At 31.9% G+C, this 20,008-nt stretch overlaps 2 protein-coding genes across 8 annotated transcripts in view; one reads left to right on the forward strand and one right to left on the reverse strand.

Annotated features, from left to right (window-relative positions):
• Nucleotides 1–20,008, forward strand: part of LOC110652551 (KH domain-containing protein At1g09660/At1g09670) — a 57,592-nt gene that overhangs the window by 35,843 nt on the left and 1,741 nt on the right. Inside the window, exons 1-7 of one of the 3 annotated variants that reach the window (XM_058133341.1) lie at nucleotides 15,023–15,184; nucleotides 15,284–15,409; nucleotides 16,358–16,443; nucleotides 16,929–17,068; nucleotides 19,016–19,150; nucleotides 19,222–19,338; nucleotides 19,594–19,632. In XM_058133341.1, coding sequence (XP_057989324.1) covers nucleotides 15,306–15,409; nucleotides 16,358–16,443; nucleotides 16,929–17,068; nucleotides 19,016–19,150; nucleotides 19,222–19,338; nucleotides 19,594–19,632 — 621 coding nt within the window. In that variant the 5' untranslated portion in view covers nucleotides 15,023–15,184; nucleotides 15,284–15,305. Of the gene's footprint in view, nucleotides 1–15,022; nucleotides 15,185–15,283; nucleotides 15,410–16,357; nucleotides 16,444–16,928; nucleotides 17,069–19,015; nucleotides 19,151–19,221; nucleotides 19,339–19,593; nucleotides 19,633–20,008 lie in introns of those variants that run through there. The other 2 variants (XM_058133342.1, XM_058133343.1) reach the window with 2 other exon arrangements.
• On the reverse strand, nucleotides 1,275–10,871 carry LOC110652111 (regulator of nonsense transcripts UPF3). Of its 5 annotated transcripts, XM_021807624.2 has the most exons (14): nucleotides 10,727–10,869; nucleotides 10,442–10,593; nucleotides 9,643–9,749; nucleotides 9,321–9,416; nucleotides 9,081–9,179; nucleotides 8,834–8,913; nucleotides 8,177–8,284; nucleotides 6,397–6,544; nucleotides 5,099–5,172; nucleotides 3,368–3,818; nucleotides 2,981–3,079; nucleotides 2,753–2,868; nucleotides 2,610–2,661; nucleotides 1,275–2,084 (listed from the first exon to the last, which is right to left on the reverse strand). In XM_021807624.2, exons 2-13 carry the CDS (start codon nucleotides 10,579–10,581, stop codon nucleotides 2,623–2,625), a joined length of 1,557 nt encoding a protein of 518 aa, XP_021663316.2. In that variant the 5' UTR covers nucleotides 10,582–10,593; nucleotides 10,727–10,869; the 3' UTR covers nucleotides 1,275–2,084; nucleotides 2,610–2,622. The 5 variants fall into 5 exon arrangements, with proteins under 5 accessions (XP_021663316.2, XP_021663317.2, XP_021663318.2 ...); XM_021807625.2 differs by having other exon boundaries at nucleotides 3,386–3,818; nucleotides 10,442–10,871; XM_021807626.2 differs by having other exon boundaries at nucleotides 3,368–3,797; nucleotides 10,442–10,869.

A 20,008-nucleotide genomic window follows, 5' to 3' on the forward strand; every position in this document is an offset into this window, starting at 1 on the left:
GTTGTGGAGAATTTACTTGTGTTAAGAAGCAATTGTCAATGAACTGGAAAAGGGAAAATTCATCAAATAATATTTATTTTCTCGCTTTACTCACTTCTGCATCAAAGCCCAAATGAATATGCATAGATTCAATGCTAAAATACAGCTTTTCTAGCATGTACAAACTGCAACACAACATAATTAGTATAGAAAAATCATTGCAGTGGTTTCTCATTTACAACTTCTAGATATTGGTGCGGATTTAGTGTTGTAGTTTCTCATTCATCACTTACCACTTCAAGAATCAAATATACCCACTTGGCCACTTCTCAGCTTCACTTCAACTGCTCTTTTGTTTTCAACATCAATCTTTTCCACATGACTTCTTAAAGGAATCTGTCCACCAAACTTGTGGACGAGAGCATTAACAACAGCCTACTTCCATGAAGAATGGCGTAAACCATTCTGGAGGGCTCGTTAAACCTATTTTGATTCATTGTTCTGGTTATATTAATATTGTAAAGTTTGGTTTCGATTATATTATTTTTATGTTTCTTGTGAGTAAAATCGGAGGGGTCAGAGACAATGCCATGGCCAAATGGGAAAGATAATCTATTGCCTTAGCTGAAAAATTTGGGTAAAGTAAGTAAATATGTGCAAAGATGAAGCATCAATAGGGAATGGTATAGCTATTGGCATTTGCAGCTCTCTCCAAAGGTTAGTAGTGTTGGAGCTATCGACACCTAATATAGTTTCTTTGGTCATGTCCTTTACAGTTACGCAGTGGGATATTGTATCTGATTGGGCATGAGACATGATTTGCAGCATCCCTGGTCCATCTTTTTTCTCTAATTCTTTTTTCATAGACAATTCTCTTTGTATTATTTTAATAAATTTTTTTTTTTATTTTTATATAAAAAACAAACCACGTAGACGAAAAAGATATAAATGTACCACCACGGCTCGCGCAACATATCAATATACTAACTGATATTAAATGCTGTCATCGAATTTAAAGGTCCAAAATTACATTTTATTAAAAAAAAAAAGTATTTTAAATGTTATTAAGAAATAGTTTAATAAAAATTATTTTATTATTTTAATATTATTATGACTAAAACTTATAAATTAAATTAGGACAAACGCTTTTCAGCCCAGAGCCTCGCCTCAGGATAAAACACAGGTTTGGGACAACATTGAGAGCTAATGACGTGAGCATAGCATTCCTGAAAATAGATTTGAAGAGAAAAGAAAATTAACATAAGTGGAATATAAATAGGAATTGCAATCACATAGCACCAAAGCAACTTTCCATTAACAAAAGTTTCACAGCCACTAACAAAGACCCAACTAGTTCCTGGCCGTCTCATAACATTCATCCACTCTTCTAAAAACACTCCATTTAACCATCAGTCCATTCACATACTCGAACTTCTACCATCACTACTACTCTCAGCACAGCTAAACAAAGATCTTCCCACCTTTTCTTCTCTTTGACAAGTGACAAGAACCCAATTATAGATAGCCCTGCAAAATACATGGGGCTATAAACAAATTCTCACCAAATCGAGTAATGCTAGACTGCTTAACAAGACGCATATTAAGAAACATGGGAAATCAAGTAAGGCTCTTGCTTTCGATACTTATATACAGTTTCAATCAGAGTGAGGGATCAACCTATAGAACTAGAATATCCCGATTTGCAGTCGGTCAAAGGCAACAATGAGGACATCAATGGCTTCCTCTGGTGAGTAGAACCCCACAAAGGGTCACCCTGGAGAAATCTGTGGTCCTATATAGGATTTATAATGAAGATATCTTTTTCCTTTTTTTTTTTTAATCTTTTTCCTTCCTTTCTTCCTCCTATTTTGAGCTGTCTTTGACTAAAGATCGGGATTTTCTGCAATCCACCAAGTATATAATTACACAATTATCCGGCATCATTGACATTATCTTTCCCTTCTAGGTTTCCCGAAGAAAACCCTTCTCTGCTGAAACTTCTTCACACCTGACCATCTGTTCAGTAAAAAGAGACAGCCAACCGCGTACAGCAAGTGCATGCTCCAAAATTTCATGGGACTATGCATTCCAATGCAAAATAATGACTGCACAGCATCATCAGAAAAACCAGAAGCAAAATAGTCAAAACATCAGGCAACTTCAGAAAAATGAAATGTTGAATCCGGGTACTGAAAAAATTCTTTTGTAAGAGTTGCAATGTCAGAGTGCAGAGATTATCTATTATGAAATAACATCACAACGCACACCAACTGATTATGAAATAAACAATGCCATAACTGTTCATTTTTTAATAATTTTTTTTTTAAAAAAATTAAAATTTATGTGGGGCCCACAATATAAAAAACAATAACTTCATCTTAATTAACTGCCACATAAGTAGTTAAGCACCCTAACTACAATTTTGAGCATCGGACAAAATTACAACTAACCTTTGAAATTGGGACTATTTAGCTAAAATTGAAAGGATAGAATATAATTGCAAAAACTTGGAAAAGTTTAGCTTTTTTAACCATTAAGAAGAAGAGTTGGTCACAATGGGATTATGAATAAGAAATGAATTTCAATCCAACAACATGCAAAAAAGAAATGAAAGCAGAATCTAGGCATACCTTTTCAAAAACTCTAAGAACCAGAATTTGGTTTTTGAACCCAGATTTGCTTCTGTGAATCCAGTGAACAAACCTTCAACTGATTAGTAAAAAATAACACAAACATGACAGAAATTTTAGGATTCAAATTTCAATGTTAGCACCTCATGGGAACCATAACCAGAAGCAACACCTCTCTTTGAAAGCTTCCCTTCACCAGATGAGCCATCCGCATCTCTTCCTGTATGAGGTCCCCTCCGACCAATATGTTTATGTGATCCTGTGTAAGATCAAGCATTCAAGTTGAGACACACAAGTTATATGAATGATCCATGCATGTGTATCAGCATGTTGATGTGGATGCAAAATCTAGATTTAGTTCCCAAACCAACCATTATCTAAAGAAGAGTGACCACCACGTCCACTTCCAAGGGTTTTAACTTCTCCACTCCTTGAATTTAATGGATCAACTTTTGTATCTCCAAGATTTCCTGGCACATCATAGACAGAAGAAATATCAAAACAAATTGCTCATGTATAAAATAAGCTGTAAAAAAACTTATGACAAGGTGGTTTTTCACAGACTAGGTGTCAGAATTATTGTACACACATGAATGTCTTCAAATATTTGGTTATTGAGACCATTTCAACTGGTCACGCAATAAAAAATACCATGATGTCCCAACAACTCATTAAACCAACATGTTCAATATTAAATTACAGCGTCCTAAACATCACCAATCCCTGAACATAAGTAAATTACATCAATAACGGTGTACCTTGAGAAGAATCTACACCTGATTGTGCAGATTGAGATGCAGATGACAATATGGATTCATCACTTGCATATGATCCATCCGATCGACGAAGAGGAGCCCATATACCACGATCAGGTCTATCCTTGCTTCTTGTGTGCTTTTCCTGCTTCTCACCAGAAAAACTATGCAAGTCATTACCCACAACCTTGTCATCTGAATCACCATTTGCATCCTTCAAAATCAGCTGCACATGCTGAGGACGAGGAGGGCGCTTGTCCTTTTCGAAATTTGAGGTTTGATTTTGCTGCTCAGACTGGACCCCAGAAGATTGGTTTTGACGTGAGTCCTTGTTTAAAAGTATGCTTCTGATTATCCTGCCACTGGCCTCGCGTCGCTGGCTCTGTTTGAGAGCAGGGCTAGTCTGATTTTTATCAAATGATGCTGCATTCTGCTGTGACATGCCACCAGACAACTGCACAATTAGTAAACACATATAATATAATCTTGGCAAGTAAAATGGCTATATACATAATTGCGGGAATTGGAGATGATCTACAGAAAAAGAGGTGAAGCATAAATCAACAAATGAGATCTAAGCATGCTTGAAGTATGGTTTTAAACCAAAAAAAAAAAAAATGAATATATCCCAAGGCTAATGCCTAAAATGAGACGAGGAAAACTAATAATCTTTATCAATAAAATGTGTAGGATGCACATAGTTAATTCAATGACTACTAAAAAGAAACTTGGATCATTTATGGTGCAATTGATTTGTGGAAAGCAAATGGCAGGAAAGTTAACTGCAGAACACTCTCCAAAAAGTGCTGAAAAACTGAGGCACTACTATAACTGCATTAGGATCTTTAATGAATTCTCTCAAGTTTCTATTGATTCCAAAGTCAAAAAGGATATTTACCAGGTGGCTTAAACTGTACTTTCCAACAAAGAGAAAGCAAGTTCATTGTAAGAGAAAGCTGTTGATGACCAGGAGAAAGTGACATATGTATTACCAGCAACAACCATGATAACAATGACACGGGTGGCAGCAGCAGCCCCAAAAACAACCCCGACGATAAAAGCATCAGGGTGAAGATGCATAAGATAGCAGTAGCGGTTTCTACAGTAAAATGACAACAATGCAGAGAAAAGGAAGCAGTAGCCTTTTTGCACTTTTAGAGTGGGGTTGGGAGTATTACAAGTGGCAGAAACAATAGTGGTCATTACACATTTGGCAGTGGTGGCAAAATTCATCCACAACATTCATTGGAAAGTCATAACATACACATCTTCTAAAAAAATAAAATATCATACACGAAAATATAGCATATAAGCAATATAAACAACTTTTTCATCAGAGACATACAGTAAAGATAGCATATCTCAGTTCACCTATTTCTCTTGGCCAGTTGGCATGTAAATTTCACTCACTTTTATTACCGCATTTCCATGAAGTTACCTTCAGAACATTAAACAAAGCCTTCATTTGCACAAAGATGCAGGTAAGTAACTTTTTCATACATGAGAATGTAGCATATAAGCAATATAAACAACTTTTTCATCAGAGACATACAGTAGAGATGGAGTATCTCAGTTCACCTATTTTGCTTGGCCTGTCAATTTTTCTCTCAATTTTATTACAACATTTCCATGAAGTTACCATCAGAACTTTAAAGAAAGCCTTCATTTGCACAGAGATGCGGGTAAGTCAACTAAAGAGCCAATAAAAAATGTAAAGAGGAATGCAAGACTTACTGTTGAAATTTCTTTCTCTTTCCCTTTCAGCAGCAGGATTTTCTTTTTCCTGGCATCAGCAATTCCAGAAATTCCTAAAACAAAACCATCAGCAACAAATCATGCTTTTACCAATGGAATAGCTAAAACAGTGCAGACAGTGAAAAGGTATATTGAGGTAAAAACATGGATAAATCATGCTAAAATATCAAAAGCAGATAATAAGAAGTTTGGCCTAAATAGATCATTAAGGACCAGAAGGATTCATGTAGTTGATTCGATTTGAAACTAATTTTTAGTTTAGTCAAGCTTAGTATATGCATAAGAAAATGCAAATTACACGACATAAATATCCTCAAAAGGAAAAAAAGATACATGTTTAAACATGCAATATTCTTTCCTGATTGCAAAATTTTGTATCTAACACATTATATATTTATACAAAACAAGAAAAAGAAATGCACATTTAAATATCCTATCCTAATTGCAAGATTTTGAATTTAACATCTAAAGTAAAGCAGATAATAAGAAGTTTGGCCTAAATAGATCATTGAACCAGAAGGATTCATGTCGTTGATTCGATTTGAAACTAATTCTTAGTTTGGTCAAGCTTAATTTATGCATAAGAAAATGCAAATTACATATGACATAAATATCCTCACAAGGGAAAAAAGATGCTTGTTTAAACATGCAATATTCTTTCCTGATTGCAAAATTTTGTATCTAACACATTATATATTTATACAAAACAAGAAAAAGAAATGCACATTTAAATATCCTTTCCTGATTACAAGATTTTGAATTTAACATCTACACTGGAGTAAATTGAAACACAACAATCTCAGATAAACATAGGGTAGCAAAAACAAAGTTTTCTTCGAGAATGATATAAAATCTTGCAGCAGATTAATCAAATTGACACCAAGTTAAAAGACAGTCTCAGTACTTAAAATTCACTCAGATTCACTAAATTCCACACTCTTTCTCAATTCATACAGAAATTTTGATCTCATAAAGGATGTAATAAAGGCCAGCATTCAGTAAAAAATAGTCCTTGTTATACAAGATGTTGTTTCACAGTGCACAATAACAACACTAACAGAATTGGCATCTTAGCAATGCCCAAATAATGAATGCCACACCATCATTTGAAATTTCAAATTCAGTTTCCTAAACCTAGTATCATATTTTATTGTGTTTCTGTGTCTGCATTAAATTACAAGTAAAACAAATGCATGCATAGTTACAATTGAAATGATCCAACAAAATAAGAAAATTGCACCATCATCCAACATTTTAAATTTATTTCCTAGCCATACCACTTTCATCTTCTAATACTTCAGTTCCTGATGCAGAAGCTAAAGTTACAGCTTTATCAGAAAGATGCTGATCATCTCGCTTAGGAACCAAAATGTACGTTGATTTTTCTTTTCCACTTGTGCTTTTCGCAGAGTCCCTCAACACATACTGCCATCAGAAAGGACAAATTATTAATATTCTCCAAACATAAGAGATATCAGCCTATAAAAGTTATGGCTTCTACAAGATAATTAAAAACAAAAATAAAAAATAAAAACCAATCACTTAATAAGCATATGAGAATCTAAGTGTGGGTTGTGCGTCATGCATAACTCAATGACAAGCTTCATGGAAAGAAGAATCGACCTATGAAATTCCAATCAGGCATGACATTTATCACATTCTAAGGTATTGTTTGCCAACCAAGATGCTGTCCATGTAGAATCAACAAATATCTCACATGCAACTTATAGTTTGAATCAACAAAGCAAATATATAGAACTCTGGTTGTGCCTAACAGTCAATTATTCCACATTCCAATTTCTCTATAATTTCATTTCACTCTCTTCAGTGAACACATGGTCACCCAACTTGTAAAGTAACCCCACTCACCATCTACAACAAGGGGAAAAATACATGACAATCTCAGTATGTACCTAAGAGACAGAAGACATATTGATATCACACTCTGTCTTTAAATCATCAAGACACAAAGTACACTTAAGCTTATATCAATCAAATGTTTAAAGCATAAATGTGAACCTATTTCTTAAACATCTTGATTAAGATTCTTTGATCCCTATATTTTAGCACTAAATGGTATCCAAGTCCCCGCAATACATTTCACTTGTACAATAGAGTTTGTGATAGCTTCCATCCCAAGCATTGATCTTAGCAAATGCATTTGTATGCAAACAAAAGATTGGATTTTAGTATCAATCAGGGATAACTAGTAGAGGTACGTCTAAATATTTACACATTGATACTTGTTCGTGCACTTCCATAAGAAAATATTGTAACAAACATCAAACACTAAGCTATAATAAGCGTCTTCACTATCTCCCAAGCTCATAATAACACTTGACTATGCAGATAGAGGCTCAAAGCTATATAATGCTACTCGCCTAAACTAAGTCAAATAGCCAATGCTTGGAACGAAAGATCCAACGTGGCAGTCAAAAGTATCTACGCTCGGTCAAAGGGTTTAACTGAGCAAGAGTCTGCTCAGACCGAACAAGATCAAGCCGAGCAGCATATAACAGAACGATAGGAGATGCAGTGTTAATGCTCGCCTGCCACGCCTAGCATCATATAAACCAAGCAGCAACATTGCCAAGTTAAGATTAAATCCTAATTTATAGAAAGTATCTCGAGATATAAACCCAATTTCCGAGATTGTGGCAAATAGCTATAATAGTTATTTTGCTTACCACTATAAATATTAGAAATTGCCATTAACCAAGGACGAAACTCAGCCAAATTTACCATTCAATTGCTTTCTCTTTTTTTTTTTTTTTATCTACACTCACTATCTGCAAATGCTAACTTGAGCATCATAGTGGTTGGCCAGAAGGCCACCGATCTCACATTTTCTTGGTTTTACAGGCTTACGTGGCACTAGGAGTAGATTTCATAAACTCACGGCAACATCACTATCTATCATCAATAACGCAAGCTATAAAAAAAATAACACCTAATATCATGCATAACATAAATTAGCTAATGAAGTACCTCTAAAAATACATGAATCTCAGTATGCCCTCATGAACATAATATACTGAAAGTTATAACCATGAATACCATTGTGGTTGAAAGCCTCTTCTTGTCAGAACTTCGTTTGGATGAGGATGAGCTAGGACTTCCACTTGCACCAGCCCTTCTGCTAAGTTTCCCATTAGCCAATATTCTCTGCCACCGAAATATATTACATTCTAATGGATTTCAAATAAGATAACCAAAATAATGAGGAAGTTTATCTAAAGAGAAAAGCCACAAACTAAAGAAATACAAATCAGTCAGATCAAGATTGACATTTGAACAGGGACGTAACTTCTAGATTTAAACTTAGTTTCCAAATAATGCTCATATAACTTGAGGAAAACACATATAGTGCAAGTAAGCCTTAGCCTATGTTTGATACAAGAAAACAGATAAATGCCTCCCTTAATAGTGCACTAAATCATCAATGTAAAACCTTTGCATCATAAATTTTACAAGATGAATCCTTAGCTACCACTAAGAGGAGATAGGTGAGATAAAGGAACGAAGAAGAAGAAGGGAAAAAGAAAAGTGGAATTAGTTATTCCCTTAAAAGCCCATTTTGCTTTTCCTTCAAAACTGAGGGAATAAGAATGCTCCTCTGCTGATATTAACTAATGAAGTTCTAGAACACATTGATATTAATTTCTTTGAACATTTTGAACCTTTCAGCTGTAAATATTCAAATTAAATAATTACCCGAGATCCACTTTTCGCAGCTCTTTTCTGTCGGACAAAGTCCATTAAGGGTGTAATAATAGGAGCATCTTTTGCAGCACCTGTAGATGCATCAGAGAAGAATATAAATTGAAGTAATGAACAATGATTAATATATACAAATACTAATTTTCCAACTTTATTTGTATTATAATATTATCACGTATTGTCCCTTTTATTAGAACATTTGTTCATAAAGCTGCATGTGCCCAAGAACTTTGTGACTAACCAGCTCTTTCAGCTTCTCTTCTTTCCAATTGTATCTCTGCACTGGGAAGATTCTCGGCAGGCTTTGATATTGATTCTAGGAACTCCAAATACGCATGATCTATATGTTCAACAGGGAAATACTTGTATTTACAAGCATGAAAATGATGGCATACATAAGTTCACAAGCAACAAATATTCATGTTCACTTTCCAGAAAGAAGAATATTCTTAAAAAAAAAAAAAGTAAAACAAAACCAAACCTTTTAATATTGTGCACTCACGGCCATCTTTCTTAGACCACTGCTTTGGAACACGCTGCGAAGGAGCATATTCAACAATAGCCCTAAACTGAGTGCCTGAAAGAAATGAATAATTACTTGAAAAATCCATATCTTGTATCAAAATAAAATCTTGCAAGGATTCCAAATTCAAGAACAAACAGAAAAAATGAATTAAACATGAGAAAGACAAAATTAATGTAACTTCTTGATCCAAAATAAAACAGTGATTTGATCGAAAACAAATTCATAGACATGATTTGAGTGCCTCATCAATCTTTTTGAATGAATGATCAAGAATTACCCTTCTCATTGACGAAGAGATGGCCATTAAAGAACTCTGCAAACTCAATAACATCTTCTGGCCTTTTGAAGTCAATATAGGCTCTAGAATAGGATTGATGTTTCTGGCTGCAATCATTTCAAAAAATAATTACAAGAGAATTTTCTAAACCACAAACTTTATTTTAACAAAAATACTAACTTATGAGAAACTGTCTTCATAAATTAATTTAATTTCATTTTTACCATTCTGCATAAAATCATGATTTGAGTTAAAAAAAACTAATGACATATAGAAAGTTGTGAATTTTCCATAACAATCAGTACTCTTTCACATAGAAGCAGCAGCAATACAACCACATCATGGTGAATGTCTTTCAAACCATCTTTAGGGAAACCAAAACTGAAATCACAACTGGAAAGAACCAGAACATAAAATTTCTTTTTTTAAAAATTCAAAACAAAAAGTTCCAAGGAAAAAAAATAACATAAAACTGCTAAATTAGCAATGCTATATCAATTTTAAAGCTAAAACTCAGTGCCCTCAGTTCATAATCCACATGCACTCACACCTCTAAAAGCCCCAACCTTGCTACAGGTTCGCATAGCAACAATCCAACATGAAAGCCAATGACCGCCCCGTGCATAGATCAATAAAAAAAAATAATAAACTGAAACAAATCCACCTTAAACAGACTCAAAAACACTAAAAATTAACCAAAAACCGGTCAAAAAGTCATTCAAAAATGGTTAAATGGACCAAAATCCTAGACAAAAACCCTAAAAAATGTCTCAAATCGGGAAAAAAACGAAACCCTAACCTGTTCTTGCCAGGACGGAACGAAACCCAGTTATAACGCCCAGCAAAGGCAAAGTCGATTTGCTCCATGAACATGACCAGAGAAATCGTCGGTGGCAAGTGGCGCACCACCACCTTCGTCTTCTCAGATTGACCCTTCATGCCTTAAAAAACCTAAAAACCAAACAAAAAAACAAACAAAACAAACCCTAAAAATCCCAAATCCCCAAATCGAAACTATCTTTCGCAATTATCTATCCCTTCTTCCAAATAGATTTGAAAAGCTCGAAAATCTGTAACAGTTTACATCTTCTTCATGAAGCAATAGATTCGATCGAGAGCGATTTTGACGCCTAATTGCGGAATTGTGCCCCAATCGCCATGCAAGAGAGTTATAGAGAGGAAAAGAAGAGCACAGAGAGAGTGAAAAGAAGAAGAGGTTGAAAAAATGTATCGTATATATATATATATACGGTTGGTTATGTAGAGACGTATTTTAGCGTAGAGTATTGAGAAATTGAGATTATGCGTGTGAGCTCGTGTGGTGCGCCGAGGTGCGAAGATTTCGTCGCAATTAGCAAACTGCCGAAAACGTGACCCGTGTTTGGTCCCGGTCGAATTGAATTTCAGATTAAAAATGTAATTTTTAAAAAAATTATTTTAAATATTATTGAAAAATAGTTTAAAAATTATTTTTATAATTAAAATTCATTAAAATTAATTTTTAATACTCTAATTATTATATTTACAAAATATTTTTTTTATAAAAAAATACCATTGTGTTTTAGATAAGAATAGACAAAATGGATATATGATTGATTTGAGTTTTACTAGTTTAAGTAATTTTGGAATGAGAATATTTTGTTGGAATCTCATTCTTTCGAATGGATTTATTTTGAATTATTTTGGGTTATAAATTTAGATTATTTATTAAATTATTATAATGAAAAAGTCAATTTAAATGTTTTAAAAAATAATAAAAAATATAAAAATGTTATATAATTTTACGCTTTAATATTTCTTTTTTTAATAAATATAAGACGTGTTATTTGATTATAATATTAGATTAATAATATTTATTTATATAATATATTTATAAATATTTTTATATTGTAAGAAAGTTATCAAAATCTAAAAAATTAAAAATTATTTAGACTCTTATTATTTTTATAAAATATAATTTATAAATAACAAAAATATTTTTTACGAAAATATTTTTTATTATTTAATTAAAATATTAAATTAATAATATATATTTATGTTATATATATATAAATATTTTTATATTTTAATAAATTCATAAAAATTTAAAAAGTAAAAAATAACTTTCTTTCTTAAGAAGAGGGAGCCATTTTTTTTAAATAATTTAATTTTTTTTAATTATAAAATATCTTTTATTTTTAATTTTCTAAGCAATTGAAACGTTAGAAAATATATAAAATATTTTTTAAAAAATAAATAGAGTCTTAATAGTTTTTTTTATTAATAAAATATTTTTTATTAAATACTCTAAATATTAAAAAATATAAAAATTATTTTCTAAAAAATACACGGAACCTAAATTAAAAATAATATATATATATAATCATATGACTAATCATTTAAACTTTTACATTCAATATAGTTAAAAATTTAAAATTTAACTAAAATTGACGGCAGAGACAATAATTTAAATTAGTGCGGTCAAAAAATTAATTAATTAAATATTTGAGATAAAATAAGTTTTCCTATAATTAAATTAAAAAATAATTAAAGCTAAACTAATTAATATAAATAAATAAATATATATAATTAAAAATAAAATTTTTAATAAATCTAATTAAAATTTTGTGGCTACTTAGCTTTTTTTTTTTTTTTTTTTTTTTTTTAATTTGTATGCATTGTGCAATGGGTATAACAATAAATTTATGTCAAAGTCAGCATTATCTTCTCCAAGGATGAAGATAATTTTTGCATCAGGTTCATCTTATTCTGAAAATAGGGATTCAATGTTATCATATTTCAATGAGATATAAGAGATTTATTAAATGTACTATAGAAACTTAACAATTTTATTTAGATTATTTAAATAATTTTTTGCATAATATTCATGGTTTTCACAAATGTAACAACCGATGATATTTCATTGTATCCATTCTTCTTTTTCTGAAATATCAAATTGATTTCTTGCCCTTTCGATGCCTTAAATAGTTTGATATTTTAGTTCGTTAAATTTATTTTATTATTTATAATGGCATTTTTTGAAAATTTAATAAGTTAAAAATATTCTATTAAGATTTTTCTATTGTCAACCGGCTGAGAAACCAATGCTCGAACGAAGGAAATTTTTCTAATTTGCCACATTTATTTTTTATTATTATTTTTAGTGGGGTCATAATTATATATATATATATATATATATAATTAATAGGTCAATTGACCCATTATAAATGTGTCCTTGACCGAGATTGAACATGGTTTAATCGTATAATATTAAATATATAACAAAATTAATAATTTATTTAAACATAATAATAAATAATATATTATTATAACTATTAGTTTGATATATTTTATAAATAATAATTTAAATAAATTTACTTAAATTTTAATGTGTAATGATTATTTAAAATAATTTACAATTTCTAATGAAATTTTAAATGATAATGGTTTACAATAAAAATATTTATAATAATAAATTTATTTGTACCAATAAAAAGAATTTTTAATATGTTAAGATTTCTTAGAAAAATAAAAAAAAATTCATATTAACACACTAATAGCATACATTATTAATACTATTAAAATAAAGAAACCTTTATTTCTCTAGTCTTTATTGCCTATCCACTGTGAATTCTCCTTCATCACCTTATTGTTATCACAGACTTTGTGTGCATTCCTTCACCTGCCTACCTACTTAACCTTTGCATGGAAATATGGTGTCTCACCTGTGCAGAATGCAGATTCTATGCTACAACTTCTCTCTTCTAAAGCTTTCCATCTATATATTACTGTAAACATCCATCAAGGATAAAACCATGAGCCTTCCTCTTCAACAATCATTTCCCAATACAGTGCATATATTTCTCAACTCATATCATCTAGCTATGAGGTCCATTCAGCTACTGAGAAGAAGCATTATCATTTCATAAGGTCAAGTATTTTGATAGAGATAAGCTACATTTGGCTCTTTCTTATGTCCAATCTTTATTAGCTATTGAGGAAGAGGATTAAATATTAAAATAATATGAAAAACTGATAATGAAATTATTTTCTAAAATAATAATTTATACAAGAAAATGTCAAGTCATTTGGTATTTTCTGTTGGTATTTTCTGTGCAACTTGACATATCATTTGGTATTTTGATCATATGTTAGACTGCATTGGAAACATTAAAAGAATTGACTTTTTTTTTTTTTGTGTGAAGCATTATTTTGATAAATAATTTCGTTTTCACATTAGTTTTGTAATTTATATTTTACATTATTGTGATAACTAATCCGATAGATGAAAAGAAAAGCATAGTTAATCTTAATAAATTTGGATGCAAATGATTTAATAGTTAAAATTCAAATTAATATTAAAATATTAATAAGTTTTTATTTAATAATATTAAAGTTATTTACAAAATTATGATAAATTTAAATTTTAACCAGACTTAAATGAAAAACTAATATTAAAATTTAAAATAAATTAATTAAATAAAATTAAAATTTTGACTAAAATAAAATATATTTATAAAGATTTCAATTTGTAAATAATTTGAACTAAAATTTTTATTTATATATAAAATATTTTTGTTTTGTAATTTATAATAAATAAAATCAAATGCATGCAAGAAATTCCCACACAAATGGCAAATCGTAAGAGGATATGATTGTGAAAGGAGGACATTTTGCAGGAGGAAATAGCTTTTCTCAAAGGCATTTTTTAAGCCCTGTTTGGTGTTGAATTTTAGAGTTTGAAATTATTTTTTTGAATAAAAGTATTATTTTAAATATTGTTGAGAAAATCAATTTGAGAAAAATTATTTTATTATTTTAACATTCTCATAATTAAAATTAATTAAATTTAATTTTTAATTATTTTTTAATACTCTCTAATTAATATATTAAAAAAATAATTTTTTTAATAATAATTTTAACAATAATAGCAAACAAGCACTTAATCCCTAAAAAAATGGCCTTTATACTTGTAATGAATATTTGGAAAACAGCTTTTTTCTGAAACCTAGAGTTAATGCTAATAGCCCAAAATTCTTTGCATTATAATGCTTTAAACTGAAGTGGCCTATATCCATGGGAACTCAAAGTCCAATAATAAAATATTGGTTGAGAAAATTGTAGCCCAGCATAGTTTTGGGCCACATCTGTGAGCAACTTGAGTCCCAGCAAATCACCATTTTGGTTTTTGGAGATGGGTTTCACAAATTGGATGGTGGGAAAAGGATATTCAAGCAATCATAAACGCATCTGTCTTATCAAAAAATGAAGTCTACAACCGATATTTACCCTGCCACCATCAATCTGACAACGATTGATTTATTTTCCATTTTTTTAGAAGAAAAAAAGAAAAACAAAAAAAAAACTTGAAAGATCCAAATATGTGGGTATAAATACAGCGAAGCAAAAGGTCTTAAAGACTCTCTTTGAGTAGGGCTTGGTCTTTTGACGCTCCTATGCTCTTACAATAAAGGGTAGAGACTGGGGAGGACTTAGGAGCAGTCTTTGGCTCTCAAAGCTCCACCCTTTTCATCTGTTTTCTCTCTGCTTGCATCCACACCCGGTAAGTTTCTGTTTTTCTGTATGTATGTGTGTTTTTGTTATTTATTTTTCCTGGTTTCTGATGTTTTGACTTTTGTTACCTTAATTTTTGTGTTTGCAGTTATTAATTTTTCTGGTGTGTGATGGGGGAGAGAATCCTACCTGGGAGTTACTTTCAGTACCCTCCCTCTGGAGCCCATCAAGCTTCTCCTCATAGGTCCAATTCTCTTCCCTCAGATCGTGAAAGGTCAGTTTGAAGTCCTTAAATATTCCATGCTTATGCAGTTTTGTTTGTTTTTTAATTTTTTGATTACAATTAAATATTAATAGTTTGTCTTTGATGAGCTTTTGTTAGATTGGTTTTATGTTTGATGTTTTATAACTTTGATTTGTTCATATTGTCATCATGGCATGACAGTCTAGTAGATTTGATGGGATTCAATTATTTGTTATTATCTTGATGTAATTATCATTCTTATGCCTTGGATTTCTGCATTGTAATTGTTGATTTCTATTTTATGTATGCTTATTTCTGGTAAGACATGAACTGAAAATGTGGGAATTAACGTGTTAGTAGTTTTCCATGTCTATCTTTAAGACATTGGTGGGAATTGTCAAGAGACATTAATATTAGGACTATTTTAATTTGGTAATATATTTTGTTTTGTTCCCCTTAGCATCACCCAGTGTGCAGGAGGTGTTTCCTCTCTATATTCACTTCATTCATTACAACAATGGTTCATTTTACCAATAAAATGGAAGACTTTGGGTATAAAAAATTCTCTAGTTTGAAAAATGTTTCGTTGTAAAAACCAAAGTAGCAATTTCAATTCTCTCAAGAAGGTGAAATCAAAAGTTAAAAGGATTAATCTTTTTTGCCTCATAAGTCATAAGTAATTTGTTGTGCTTTTTGGAGATTAAGGAACTGTCAAGTAATTCTGAATTCTTTTATCTGTACTTGATTGCACACAAAATTTTACCTTGTGTGTGGCACAACAGAAGGCTTGATGCCTATCACTGAAATAGATAATCATTACTAGATCTTAGGCATTTGGCATAGCTGCTGCTCCAAGTTCCAAAATTTTAATTTACAGAAAACACTCAAAAGTTTGTTTTCCTATTCTGCATGCTGTTAAGCATGTTATTGTCCTGCTTTTCATGTATGGTTTGAGTTTGACTAGCATAGTCATGGCAGATACGTGGCTGAATTATTGGCAGAGAGGCAAAAGTTGGTACCATTTATACAAGTTCTACCACAATGTAGCAGGCTTCTTAATCAAGGTAATTGGACTATGACCTATGCTTTGCTTTACAATGTGGTTTATTGACATGGGCCAATGTTGGTAGCATCACAGGTTTGCTCTCTGCTTTTGGATTAATGCTATTATGGTGGGTTATGTTTGTGTGTGTGCATGATACTTAAAAGCATCATTTACACACTGTTTCTGTAATTCAGAAGCAGTTTGGTTCTCATTTATGCATTATTGTTTCGTCTTGATGCTTGTACCAATGTACATGCCTCAATTCAGTAGTCTTCTTTTCCATGCATCTGTCCTTGTCTGGTTGGAGTCATAAGTGTGCATGCAAATAATAGAACATGAAAATTAAAATAAGTCTTTTATTCTCTGGCAATATATCACTGATCACTCACTGCCATGTGATAGTCAAACTATGTGAGGAGTAAAATGATGTAATACTTTTCTGTACATTAACTATTAGCCATTCCTAACTGTTTCATACTACATTGTTCTGTGATGTCAATGCAGAAATCAGACGAGTATCAGGTTTCAGTCAAAGTTTTGTAGATCATGAAAGATATGAACACGAGAGTCCATATAGGTCATTAGGCCAACAGCCAAATGGAAGATCAATGGATTTGGAGGCGTGGTCTGGGATGCAAACAGAGGTTGTGCTAGTTATAGTTTCATACCTGGTGTGGATGTTATTATACTCTATATGATTGCATCTTTAGCCTCCATGTGGTAGTCTTGAGCTTACAAGGTGCTGGCCTAGTTTTTAATGTGCATCATCTTCTATAATTAAATCTGAACTTCTGAAATTTGACATTTGAATTGCTATATTCTTCCTCGTACCAATTTTGGAGCTTCTTCTTTGTTAGTTGTGCTTATTAAGCAGAATAATGTGTTCAATTTCTTGTTTGTTCATTTCAATCAGTCTTTGCATCATATTTTCATGTATTCTCACAACCATCTTGTACCTATTCATGTGCTTTATAGTGAGAAGGCTAATCTAGGGCAGGAGTTGTTCCATTAGGAGTTCATTAAATATTTTTACTTGGATTTCTTTTTTTCTTAGTGTAATCAATCAATAACATTTGTTGTAAACTGAGTATGCTTGAGGAACTTGCAATCAAAAAGAATAAAGTGACTAAAAGTTTATTTGGCTTCTTTATAAATTTGCTCAATTTGTTGTACATTGTGTTTCATTGTTCTCTCTGATGTTTGTGAAATCTTCAGAATTTGTGTTGCATTAAGAGACCATGTAAGAAATTGCTATGAAGTTGTTCCATTGTGTCTCCAATTAGACAGTAGGAGGCTATTTCCTCCAATTGAGAAGCAAATTTTATCTGTATGCAATTTCTAAATCAATTCTTTTTTTGTTCTCGTAAATATTGAATTTTATCTAATTGATAACTGGAGGAACATTTTCTATTTTGAATCTGTGGAATATTTGGACTTTGGACGAAGAATAATTTATGGCTTTGAGGCTATCCCCCTTACAAAAAAATACCAACTGAAAAAAAGGGTAAAATTTGATAGGTACCAGTTATCCATTGATATTAATGAGATGGTCACTCAAACTTGCAAAGTTGAATGGTGCCAGTGTGGATAAGTAGAAGACTGAGTTAAAAATTTGCAGTCTTCTAAATATTTGAGTAATTTGTCAATAATAAGAGGATAGTTGTTAGGCCTCACAAGGTTGGGTGACAGACAAATCGGATAATCCATTATGAATGAGTGGAGGTAAGATAGAAAGAACATCGCTTGACTGACTGCATCCCTAATCAGCTTCTACTATTTCGTTTGGTTAAATTATGCATATTGATTGACTGAAGTCTTTGGGATGGGACCCTCTTGGGGGTGGATGTATGTTGGCATGTTCTTTGTGGCTAAGCTGGGGTCCCCAGGTGATGACAGAATAGATGAATATGGAAATTTTCACCATTTATGAGGTCTTTTTCAGTGATGTTGATGGGCTACTGGTGTTATTCTTTCTAGTGTATATATATTGTTTGATGCTGGACAAATGTTAAACACCGATATTCTGATTCTGGAAAGTGCTAATTTAAATAACAACTGTTTATTTGAAACCTGTAAGTGTATAATTAGCCCTTATTTTCACTGTCTGTTGATATCCCGCTGAGAAGTTGAAGTTGGATTTGCTTGAGTATCGCCATGCATTAGGCAGTTTGCGGGTGGTTAGACCCATTGTGTGATTGTCCAAGGATGTCTCCTATGGAAGATCAATTCATTTACAGCGTTGTGGTCTGTTTGGTAAGGAAAGAAAGAAAAGATTTCTTCAAGGGATGGAAGAAGTTTGAAGTCACATATTTGGGTTGTTTGGCAGTAGATGGTGGTGGGAATCAGCTTATTGGCTTCTTGAGCTAATTAGTTGTGCATTTATAGAATTCTGTTCTGCCTTTCCTTTTGCATATCTCATGCATGATCTTTTCTTGCTGCACTTAACGTACGATTCTCCTCTTTCCCACAACTCAAAACTAAAAAGACAACTATATTGCTGTTCATTATCTCTCTTTAGAACTGAGAAAGTTTGTCTGTAATCTTGAACAATATATTTGGAATTTCAATTGATGTTGCATTTCTTTTCGTAGGAAAATGGGCATCTTCAAAGAATGGCCTCATTTCAGGCTGCTTCAATGGGCTGGCCTGGGGTCCCTGGAGTCCAAACCACACCTGTCATAAAGAGAGTGGTCAGACTTGATGTCCCCGTTGACAAATATCCAAATGTAAGTCAAGTGGTTTCTGTTGATTTTGAAGTTGAGAATCATTAACCATGTCTAATTCAAATTGTTGGCAGTATAATTTTGTCGGCCGTATATTGGGACCACGGGGAAATTCCTTGAAAAGGGTTGAAGCCATGACAGAATGCAGGGTTTACATACGAGGCAAGGGGTCTGTAAAGGATTCTTTAAAGGTATCATTGGTTATGATATATTCATAATTTGTTAAAGGAGTCTTCTTTGAGTTGCTAATGGATCAGGTTGAACATGGTATGATGAGTTTTGTCATTCTAAACTGCTTGCCCATGAAAATTTTCTGTTTGGTTAAGTTGCATCCAGTCAAATGGATAGCTGTACTTTTTTCATTGATAATTGAATAATTACTTGTATTATTCTTTTTCCATTTCCTTTTACTCCAGTTTTCTAAAGGAAGACATGTTAAACTGTAGGTTTTGCCACAAATAGCTCTTCCCCAACTTTCTTCAATGGTGATGTGCATCTCCTTTTGCATATTTATATTCAAACTTCAAGTCTCATCTGTATAATTATGGAAGTTTGAGTCACTATATTAACATCAGCAATTTTATCTATTGAAGTTATGTCATTATAGAATTTCCTTGGATGGACTTGTAATTGGATAATGTTATTGCTCATGGATGGTTAAAAAGATTATGTTAGTGACACATGAAACAAGGTAAGTGAGGCAAAATTTGGCCTATGTAGCCTGTACATGTTTTTTCTTATTGTTCATACCATTGTAGAACTTGAGAATGCATGTTTTTTCTTATTGTTCATACCATTGTAGTACATGAGAATGCTTGTCCTTTTTCGTCTTCCTATATGAAAATAACCAAGTATATGGAT

Source organism: Hevea brasiliensis, chromosome 14 (assembly GCF_030052815.1).
Source record: "Hevea brasiliensis isolate MT/VB/25A 57/8 chromosome 14, ASM3005281v1, whole genome shotgun sequence".
Classification (NCBI taxonomy): domain Eukaryota; kingdom Viridiplantae; phylum Streptophyta; class Magnoliopsida; order Malpighiales; family Euphorbiaceae; genus Hevea; species Hevea brasiliensis.

Coding starts and splice junctions, on each gene's coding strand:
- LOC110652111 (XM_021807624.2), bottom strand. CDS start 10,581: ATGAAGGGTCAATCTGAGAAGACGAAGGTGGTGGTGCGCCACTTGCCA. Junction 9,417..9,642: donor TCTCTTCGTCAATGAGAAGG/GTAATTCTTGAT, acceptor CATTTCTTTCAG/GCACTCAGTTTAGGGCTATT. Junction 9,180..9,320: donor TGAGTGCACAATATTAAAAG/GTTTGGTTTTGT, acceptor TTGAACATATAG/ATCATGCGTATTTGGAGTTC.